Raw genomic sequence first — 11,394 nt, forward strand, 5'->3', positions numbered from 1 at the left:
AGTTGCAAGAAGGAAAACTCGACGAGTGGCCTTAGAGTTCGGTCGTAAACCAAAGGAACTCGACGAGTCACTCCGTGACTCGGCGAGTGGACAAGTACTTCAAGGAACTCGGCGAGTAGCTGAGGGGACTCGGCGAGTAGGGTTAACATGGACTGTTGACCTTGACTAAGGACTTTGACTTGGACCAAGGTCTGATTAGTTGGTTCTTGGGATACCTTGAAAGGTTGGGAACTTATGGGTATAATTATATTATGGTAATAGGTAGAGGAGTTTTTGATAGTGATCCGAAAGTTGAAGTTCATCTACAAGGTCGACATCTGCAGGGTGAGTTATCCTCACTATATCCATAGGGTCTACGGCACCAAGGTCGGCCCTTAATTTGTTATTGTTATGATGTGCTACATGTGGTTATGATCTGTTAGATCGGAATCAGGATAGACAGTATATTATGCTCTTATGATCCATAGGGATTGGTATGTTAGTGATCTGATAGGTCGGTACTCTAGTTACGAGAGATTTCTATGATTGATGATCAGTGAGATATACATATGTTTGATATTTGTATATGCCAGTATATGATAGTTACGCGGACATGGTTATTTGCTTGTCGGTTGGGTTGAGGCGGTCCTGCTTTGTGCTAAAGGCCAACATACCCTATGAGCGGTCCGGGGAGACTGTAGGCCTACGTGGAGGTCTAGTCATGTCGAAAGCTCGGGATAAAATCAGATAGACTGAAGGCCCTGCAGGGCGGTCTATTCACGCCAATGGCCCAGTATGCCTGTTGTTGATTGTCTGTTATTGATATGGTATTATTGGTGTGGTGTTGGTTTTTTTTTTTTGGGGGGGGGGGGGGGGGGGGGAACTCACTAAGCCCTCGGGCTTACAGTTTTCAGTTTATTGTTTCAGGTACTTCAGAAGATCATGACAATGCGAATGCGTGACCGTACCGCTCCTCATCCTTTTGATCTAGTTATTGGGACACTCTAATGAATAATGATTTGAAAACATTTTTGTAAACAAATACTATTTGGTTTTATTTATGATTGAAAAAGTGTAAATTTGGCATAAATTTTTTTGGATGTTACATATGTGGTAGTTTAAGGGAGGTCACTAAGCTTCGTGCTTACAATTTTTAGTTTTTATTTCAGGTACTTCAGCTAGTAAAGGGAAGGGATCGGGATGATCGCATGACACACACCACAGTCTTCAGTCTAGGATAGTTACTCTGATATTTGATACATGATTTTGATACAGTACTATTGATATGTTGTTTGAGAAACACAATATGGGATTTGATTATGTCGTTATACGAGTTATGTGTTTTCTTTGATGATTTTAAAATGAAATTTTTGGACCATATTTTTGGAACGTTTCATCATTTTTTTTAAATAATGTCTTCATTTTTTGTGATTAAGATTTAAACTTATAAAAAATTGTCTGCCAAAAAATAAAAAAAACTTTAAAATATATATTATTTGCAACTTGATCGTTATTTCTTGTTTTGGACACGATTAGGTTATTTGATATTTATTGAAAGTAATTAATAAAATATCACATAATTTTAACAATACACTATTTCACACCACATGATAATACACAAAAACTATTGGGAAACTATAGAGCAATTTGTATAAATATATTATATGTTACTCCACTAGTTGTGAGACCCATGTATTACATTTGTTAATTTTAAAAAAAGTTAAATATAAAAGTCAAAATATTTGAGAACTTTGAGTTTATAAGAAAAATAAGAAAAATAATAAATTATTATAACTGAAATATTTTTTATCTTTTAAATTTAAACAAATAGTCATTCTTAATAAATGAAGGTTTTTTTGCCACATGTCAATCTCTTATGAGTTTTGACACTTGTCATTTTGTGGTATTTTTAAAATAAATATTATCCACTTGTCAATTTTTGGTTTGTTTCAATTTTTAAAATTAAAATCATATACTTATATATGTAAAGTATTAAATATCATATATATGATATTAAATTGTAATAAATACATTTCTTTCTTTCTTATTTTAAAGTTTTACATTAAAAAATATTAAAAAAATATTTTTTGTTTACACTTTAATGTTTAATATTTTTTTAAATCAACCCGTGTAATACACGGGGCTCACACCTAGTTTAAATTAATAAACAAAAGAAACTAATGACCTTTAATTTGAGAATTTTGAAATTAAAAAGTAAATTCATTAATAAAATTGATATCCATTTATTGCAATTATGACATTAAAATATTATGTGGATTTTTAATAAAATAGGAAACTCATAAAATCACATGTGAAAAAAAATTAATTCAAAATAACCATAAGATGACATTTGACAAATTGAATGAGAATGTGACATGTGGCAAAAAAAACTTTCATTTATTAGAGTAGATTTTTCAGACTACATATTATCTAAAAATATAATTTCCCTTATTTCGATGGGTTATCACTTATCTGTCGTGTAATCACGCAAAGCAAATAAAAAAAATCAAATCTTACTTAAATACACTTGGCAAGAGATCTTAAATTAACAATGTTTGAAACAGAGGATTCATTAAAGAACTATTGTGAAATACAAAGCAATATATAGTAGTGCATTCTTGTAACAGGTTGCATTTCCAACAAACACATCCATAGTAAAACTCTCCCTTAGCTTTCCACATGCCATTTGGGACTGTTGACAATTTTCGATTCATTAAAAGTTTTTTAATATAAATTATAAGCGAGATGGTCAATAAAACGTATAATAGATGATTACCTGTGTGTAGTTTATGGATGGTATTATGCATACCAAGAGAAGTAATGTGTGCCTCATATGAAGATAATAGATAAATCATCAAAACCCTATTATCAACTTCTAAAAAAAGTTTTGTACAATATGTTCTACCAAGTGCAAAATCGCCCATGTTTATAGCCAACTGCTGACCAAAACTAAGAGCAGAAGGATTCATTAACTCCTTTACCTATAATTAAATTTGTGTGAGATGAGAGAGAATAAACCACAAGTTGTGGTTTTTTATAAACGATTAAAGCAATCCTATTATATTGTTGTCCTTGATTGGCACAAATTCCCCCCATGTTGCTCTGTTAGTAAAGGTCCAAATCCACAAAAGGAGAATCAACTTTTGGTAAAAGTTAACAACGCGAATGTAAATTTTTTATAGAGAAAATAAGGGACATACCGATTGAGGCGATAAGGGGAATTAATAAGATTCAATCACACTCATTACAAAATATATTTTTGTTAACTTGAACCGAAACATATGCAAATAGAACTAACAAAATTCAATCACAATACATTACAATTTAAAAATTGGACTTACCTTGGATTCCACCTCAAAGGACGACCAAATTAGAATGAACATCGCATTGTTGAAAAATGAACCAAAGAATCGGACTTACCATAGATCCCAAGTTTCCCAACTCAAAAATTGGATTCGTTTCTGTTGCAAAATAAACTAAAAAATAAGAAAAAATAAGCATATGTTAAGATAGGGAAGAGATACACAAAAGCTTGAAGCCCTACCATTTGATGTACCACATCTAACAGTTCCAACATAGATCTCGGGGCTATCATTTGCGAATCTAGCTCAAGATACAACCAAATAAGAACTAAGGTTATAGATGAAGGCATGGACTGGTGCGACAATGTCCGATGGTTGTCACGATAGTGATGGATGATCATGTGAAGGCAATGGTGGGAATACGAACCTGTGAATAGATCTAAAAAAAACTCATTTGTAGATAAAGATGGGAAATTAAGTCGGTTTTTGCTGATGAGACCATACGTCGATTTAGGGATGAAAAACATAGATTGGTAGAATACTTTAGATGGTGAGATGACGAACACATTTACATGCAAATCAATGACATTAAATAAAAAATAGGATTTTCAAACCAAAAAAACACAGAAGAGAATCAAGTATTCAAGGAGTAGAAGATAGGGGCGATACAGAGAATGGGGTTTACACACTAATTTGGTTGATATCCCAGAGAAGAGGAGGGGAAATAAGAATTTCAAAAAAAATTCAAATCCCTTTATCCTTAAATCTCTCCTCAAATCACTCTAAATAGAATCAATTGCAAATTTCAATTATGGTATAATAATCTTGCATGGATGAAATTGTAGTAGATAGGAAACAAAAATGCAGGGAAATATGAGGAAGCCACGTGGCAAAATAGATATGTAGAAAGAGGATATGTGGCCTCTTTAGATTTCTTTTATTAGAGAAGGTAGATAAGCTAATAAGTATAAGGAATACAAGAAGAGAAGCGAGAAATTGTTAGTATATTGATTAAATTTGTTACAGAGGAATACAATTAGATATTTATAAAGTGTTACAACTAACTAATGAGATATACACAAATGTAGATATATATAGGAACAATATTGAAAAAGTAAATGTACGTGAGACAAATTGAAGATAAATATAATTGAGTTATATCTTAATATGCCTCCACAAGATGGACGATCCGAAGAGAAAGCTAATCTTGGATATGAGGTAATGAAAGTGTGGTCTTGGAAGATGCTTGGTGAGAGCATAAGCTAGTTGGTCATCGCATGTTATGTGTTGAACCCGTAGAGAGCCTTGTTGTACCTTTTCTCTTGCAAAATGAAAATCCAAGGCAAGGTGCTTCATTCTAGAGTTGAAAACCGGATTTGCTGAATATGAAGTGGCACTCAAGTTATCACAATATATGGCAGGTTTTGTGGTGGATGAAATACCCAGTTCACTAAGCAATGAGGTTACCCATTGAACTTCAGTTGTTGTGGATGCAACAGCTTAAAATTCAGCTTCTGTAGAGCTTCTTGCAAGAGTACTTTGGTGTTTTGAGCTCCATGAAATAGGATTTGATCCAAGCTAAACAATGTATCATGTGGTGCTTCTATAGTTGTCTTTATCCCCTGCCCAGTCAGCATCAGTGAAGGCATGAAGTGTAAGAGGTGATTTACGTTGTAGAACTATGTCGTGATGAGAGTACCATGTAAATATCTTAGTAATCGTTTCAAGGCCATCCAGTGTTGAAAAGTAGGAGCATGTGTGAATTGAGACAGGCGACTCACTTTAAAGGATATGTCTGGTCTTGTCAAGGAAAGATATTGTAAGTCACCAATGAAGTTACGATATTCAGTTAGTGATGAATGTGGTGTGTTGAGTGTATGAATGACTATAGAGCCAATATGAGAGATTTTAAAACATAAACCATCATCGGTGACCAATTCTTTAGTTCCATCATATAGTGTATGGACTGAGAGGTTGTTCAACTCATTTGTTGCATGAAAGCTTGCTCCACTGTCAAATAGCCAGTTTGTTGTGGTTAGTGTATGAGTCATGACATGAGCTTGGCCATGTTGGACCTGCATGTTGCGATAAGGAAGCACAAAAGCATGTAGAAAAGACTTTTTGAATGTTAAGCAATTTCTTAGTGAATGTCCTTTCTGGTGGTACCATTGACACTTTCTTAAGAATAGTCGTTGACCATTAGCTTGAGGGACCTGAGAAACTTGCTTTGAGGGTGTAGGAAGCAATCTTGGAGTGGTGGTTATTTGACAAGGAGTCCATGAATGTTTGCTCGTTGATGATTAGTATAGAACATTGTGGCTGGTTGATGAATCTCAGTAGCAATAGGTAGGGATGAGCAAAGGAACCGACTCAGCTGGAACCGGCCCGAACCAGACCCGACCCAGGAACCGAGTCAGCTGAAATTAAGAACTGAACCGGACCGCCGGTTCTACTAGTTCCCGGTTCCTACCGGTTCTTGTTGTGTCTTCAATGTTAGAACTGGTCCTTGATAAATAACAACAAATGGTTCCGGTTTTTGCCGGTTCTACTGGTTCCAGTTCCAAACATCCACAAGAATATCGTCCCGGTTCCTGCCCATCCGGTTCCATCGGGTTCCGGTTCCAGTACCAGTTCCGGTTCTGGCCGGTTCCCCGGTCCATATGCTCATCCCTAGCAACAGGTACCTTTTGAGCAAGATCCAACTCATGATTTATTAGTTTTTCATGTAGTTCATTAAAGGATATGGGGGAGTCTCTTGCATGGATGTCATCAAGAACTGGTTTGTAAGTGGATTGATCTAACCTATTGACAACTACATCAATAATGTCTTCTTGGTCAAGTTTCTTTCCAAGAATTGCAAGTTTATCAACAACAGTTTTGACATTCTGCATATAATATGTGGCTGTTTGATTGGAGGTTTTGGTAAGCTGCTTTAGACGGTATTGTAACTATTTAATATGCCCTCGTGATGGAGATACATATGTACTTGCTAAGATTTTCCATGTTTCTTGAGAAGATGAAGCATTTGTCACCAATGGAACAATTTGTGGTGATAAGGTCCCAACTAATGCTTCAAATAGAAGACGATCTTACCTGAACCATTTTTGGTAGTCGGCATGTTGAGTGGTTGTGCCATTGGCGGCAATGAGTAGAGCAGACGCTAGATGTGAGCCATCAATGAATTGGTATAGATCTAGCCAATGCAACAATGCTTTGATCTGTGTTTTCCATCCAAGATAGTTGGTGGATATCAATTTTAGTGTCGTTGGGAAGTTGACAATGGTAATGTCTTTTATTACTGTGTTAGCGGTGAGTGAAGAAAAGGAGGAAGAATCGTCATTGGGGGGGGGGGGTGTAGATGTAGATCAAGGCTCTGGTACCATATTAGGATTACAAGAATAGAAGATGTGAGAAACTGTTGTATATTAATTCAATTTGTTACAGGAATACAACTAGATATTTATGAAGTGTTACAGCTAACTAATGAGATATATACAGATAGAGATATGTACAAGAACAATGTTGACAAAGTACGTGAGACAAAATTGAAGATAAATATAATTGAGTTATATCTTAAGTTTTGAACTAATAAACAATAAGTTTTTTTTGCCAAACATCCCTTAAATGAATAGGCATTATTATATTTAGCATCTAAACATTTAAATATACTTATTATTGTTATTAAACCCCATTAGTAAACTAATAAATATTTTAAATAAGCAACTATCAAACACTTATACATATGATTTGGAAAAGACTAAACTGCACAAATGGTCCCTGTGGTTTGTCGAAAATTGTCACTTTGGTCCAAAAATGTTTGGAATAGCACTAGAGGTCCAAACTTTTCATTTTGTTGCGAGTTTGGTCGAATTTTCTATCAACTTTTTGATTATGACGATTTTGCCCCTTATTTTTCTGTTTTTTATTAGTATTTAAAGAATTTTCTGATTAAAAAAATAAAAAAGAATATTTGTCTTTTCAATTTTATTTTAATATTTTCTTATAATAGAAAAAAATAGAAAATGAAAATGCAAACTCTCTCTCTCTCTCTCTCTCTCTCTCTCTCTCTCTCTCTTTTCTACAACAACCGTCCAATCTCTCTCTTCTTCTACAACAACCGTCCAATCTCTCTTTTCTTCTACAACAACCATCCATTACCGCCGGAAAATATAAACACCACCACCGCTAGGCGACGTTTAGACGTCATCGAGGAACACAACTCGCCAGACCTCTCCCTTCTTACCAACAACGACGTTTATACCACCACCATTTTGAATCTTTAAACGTCGAGGAAACCCCGTTCCAGATCTGAAAACCCTAGTAGTAGTGCGGTATTTCATAGGAGAAAGAAGTGGGTGATGGTTGGGACGAGTTTCGTCGTTGTCGGAGTAACCAAGATTGGGATGGATGGAAGGAGTTGTTGTCATTTCCGGCGAAACACTTGTGAAGACGAAGATGATGATGCCGCTGGAAGACGACGATGTTCTTCCGTCAAACCTGCTGCCAGATCTGGTCGAAACCCTAGTGAAGCAAGAACGACAATGACGTTAGGGGTTGAACTGCCGAAACACTAAAAGGGTGAAGTTTGTGGCTCGAGCTACGAGCGTCGCTGCCGTAGTCGTATATAGAAATCCCAGTGTCGCTTTCTCCGACGGCATCTACAAGCTACGAGATACATAAATGATGACGTTAGGGGTAGGGTTCTCTGGATACGCCTCTTTCCCTCTCTCCCAAATTTGTAAATCGTTATTCCGATGGGATTATCATCTAAGATCTGGAATGTTTTCTCCATTTATTTTTTTGGTAGTGGAACCCCTAAACATATGAAATTCTCAACAGTTCTGCAAAGGAGGCATCGAAATGCATGACGCCAGTGATGTCGGCGCCGGAAAAACGAGGGGTAGCACCGACAGTGGTGGTGATGATAGTTTTTTTGTAGAAGAAGATATATATATATATATATATATATATATATATATATATATATATATATAGAGAGAGAGAGAGAGAGAGAGAGAGAGAGAGATTGCATTTTTATTTTCTATTTTTTCTATTATAAAACAATTATAAAAATAAAATCGAAAAGATAAATTTTCTTTTTTATTTTTTTTAATCAGAAATATCTTTAAATAATAAAAAAAATGAAAAATAAAGGGCAAATCATCATAATCAAAAAGTTGATAGCAATTTAGATCAAACTCGCAACAAAATGAAAAATTTAGACCTCTGGTTCTGATACTAGTCCAAATAATTTTTAAAAAACCACAAGACCATTTGTTCAGTTTACTCTTTTGAAAATCAGTAGGTAGAAATCTCATTTGAGCCAAGACACCAATTCAATACCGATCGTACTTGCAAACTAAAGTAAAAGGTTCATTGATCTATCCGAAGGGCAAATACCCGATGAGTTTTTTGGGTTAACTTTAAACCAACACCTTTCAATGTGGAACTAACTAACTCATGTTGTAGAGATTTTGCCTTTTGGTTCGTAGGTCCCAATAACATAACTTGATGATATTAATTTCTAGCCGCTAAAAAAAATCACCTGATGGCTACTGGCTAGTAGCTCCACATAAGGAAAATTTGCTCACAATGTCGACAACTGTATTCGAATTAATATCTTAACAGCCCCGAAATAAATGAAATACCCTTTTTTTTTTCCTTTAAAATTATACGTGGGTTAACTTTACTTTTAGCAGTGACGTTAGCACTGACGTCAGCACTGACGTCATTATCCATCCCTATATACCTCAAATTAACCTGAGTAACAAGAACAGCAATGGCGGAACAACATAAATCATCCAATTCCAAGCCACCTCATGTTCTCCTTTTCCCCTTCCCATCGCAAGGCCACATTAACCCCCTCATCCAATTTGCTAAACGCCTACTCTCCAAAGGTGTCAAAACAACGCTCGTAACCACCATCTACACCTCAAAAACATCCCCCTCTTCAAACACCTCCATACCAATCGAACCCATTTCCGATGGATTTGACGAGGGTGGATACTTGAGCGCCGACAGCTCCGAAGCCTACGTCCAGAAGTTCCGGGAAGTGGGTTCGAAGTCACTAGCTGATCTGATCAAGAAGCTCGAGAGTGAGGGAAACCCCATTGATGCTATCGTTTATGATTCCTTCTTGGTTTGGGCTTTGGATGTGGCAACGCAGTTTGGTATCAATGGTGGTTGTTTCTTTACTCAAGCTTGTGCTGTACTGAACATCTATTATCATGTTCATAAAGAGCTTCTTTCGATCCCACCTGTTGCTACTGTTTCTCTTCCTGGATTGCCTCTGCAACTTCAACCATGGGAGACGCCATCTTTTGTTCAAGATCCTGGATCATACCCTGGTTGGGCTCATGGTGTGTTCAACCAGTTCTCCAATATTCATCTCGCTCGTTGGGTCTTCTCAACTACGTTCTACAAACTCGAGGAACAGGTTAGTTTTCTTTTTATTCTTTGGTTTAATCGCTGGTGAACATATATTTGTGACAACACTCAGGATCAGATTCTTTCTTTGATTGAATAGTGTCAACAATGGCTTTCAATCTCTTCTTTAAGCCCTATGAAATTATCTATTATTTGTTTCGAATATGTAGTACAATGGAACTAGAGGCGTTTGTAAGTTTTCATTTTTGGTTTTAAAACAAAAACGAACCAATCAGTAAGTTTTGTTTTTTAATAGATAAGAAACCAATGTCTTAATTCCGGGTATAATTTTCTAATATCTTTAGTTTTTGGTTCGGTTTTGTTTTTCCCGCATGTCCCAACTTTTGATAATTTTTTACATGTACAAATGTTGTAACGTGTCGCGTGATCTTCATACTTGTGTGTTGGATTTAGGTGATAGATTGGATGAGAAAGATGTGGGCATTGAAGGCAATAGGGCCAACGATTCCATCAATGTACCTTGACAAACAGCTGGAAGACGACTACGATTATGGGATGAGTCTATTTAAACCAAACCATATCGAATGCATGAAATGGCTAAATGACAAACCAAAGGGATCAGTAGTTTACGTGTCATTTGGGAGTGGAGGCAAACTTGAACCCGAACAAATGGAAGAAATTGCATGGGGTTTGAATGAAACTGACACAAATTTCTTATGGGTTGTAAGGGAAACCGAAAAGGAAAAGCTACCAAAAGGATATGTGGCAAGTAAGGGTTTGGTTGTAACATGGTGTAGACAAGTGGAGGTGTTAGCACATGAGTCAATAGGATGTTTTGTAACACATTGTGGGTTTAATTCAACTCTTGAAACATTAAGTTTGGGAGTACCTGTGGTGGGCATGCCTCAATGGACAGATCAACCAACAAATGCAAAATGCCTAGAGGAGATATGGGGTGTTGGAGTACAAGTTAAGGCAGATGAAAAGGGGATAGTGACACGAGAAAATTTAGTGTCGTGTATAAAGGAGATTATGGAGGGTGAGAGAGGAGTGGTAGCCAGAAGAAATGCAACCAAATGGAGGGATTTGGCTATACAAGCCGTAGGTGAAGGAGGGAGCTCGGACAAGGACATCGATGAATTTGTGTCTCAACTAAAAACATAATGTTTATTTGTGTTCTTGATTTTTCCATGCTATAGCTAGTTTGAAGGGATTATTCAATGAGTAATAAATCCAATTTTTTTGCATTTTATACCCAAAATAATTGTCCTCTTACCTATGCTTCGTTTGGTGTGTCCGAGTGATACTAAGATTAATGGGTGTGGTGGCATACTTGTCATGGTCCACGTAGGCACCACGCATCACGTCATTTTTGTCATATTTTAGCCAAAACTTGTCATTTGCATGGCGTGGTTGCCACATTGTCATGCTATTTTTTAAATTAATTTAGAAAATAAATATTGCAAACATATTATTTTTTTTAAAAAACTTAAATTCTATTAAAATAACATAGAAATTAAAAAAAAAAAAAAACACAGAAATTCAATTTAAAAAAAAAAAAAAAAAAACTAGAAATTCAAACACACAACCCACTAGAAATTAGAAGACAAAGACTTCAAATTTGACGCCATTTGGGTCTCTGCCTCACAATTTGCCAAAATTCAACAAACTTGAAATCATTGTCAGTTTCAACACGGTAAGCCTCAAGAACATTCTCTAGCGAAGT

The 11,394-nt window shown here is 35.9% G+C and overlaps 1 protein-coding gene across 1 annotated transcript; it reads left to right on the forward strand.

Annotated features, from left to right (window-relative positions):
• The first annotated feature begins 9,035 nt into the window (after positions 1–9,035).
• Positions 9,036–10,915, forward strand: LOC145086750 (UDP-glycosyltransferase 74G1-like). The gene is made up of 2 exons (XM_079024591.1): positions 9,036–9,717; positions 10,122–10,915. The coding sequence occupies exons 1-2, from the start codon at positions 9,061–9,063 to the stop codon at positions 10,830–10,832; spliced, it is 1,368 nt and encodes a 455-aa protein (XP_078880717.1). The 5' UTR covers positions 9,036–9,060; the 3' UTR covers positions 10,833–10,915.
• The last annotated feature ends 479 nt before the right edge of the window (positions 10,916–11,394 follow it).

Source organism: Lactuca serriola, chromosome 2 (assembly GCF_051521515.1).
Source record: "Lactuca serriola cultivar US96UC23 chromosome 2, Lser_US96UC23_V15, whole genome shotgun sequence".
Classification (NCBI taxonomy): Eukaryota; Viridiplantae; Streptophyta; class Magnoliopsida; order Asterales; family Asteraceae; genus Lactuca; species Lactuca serriola.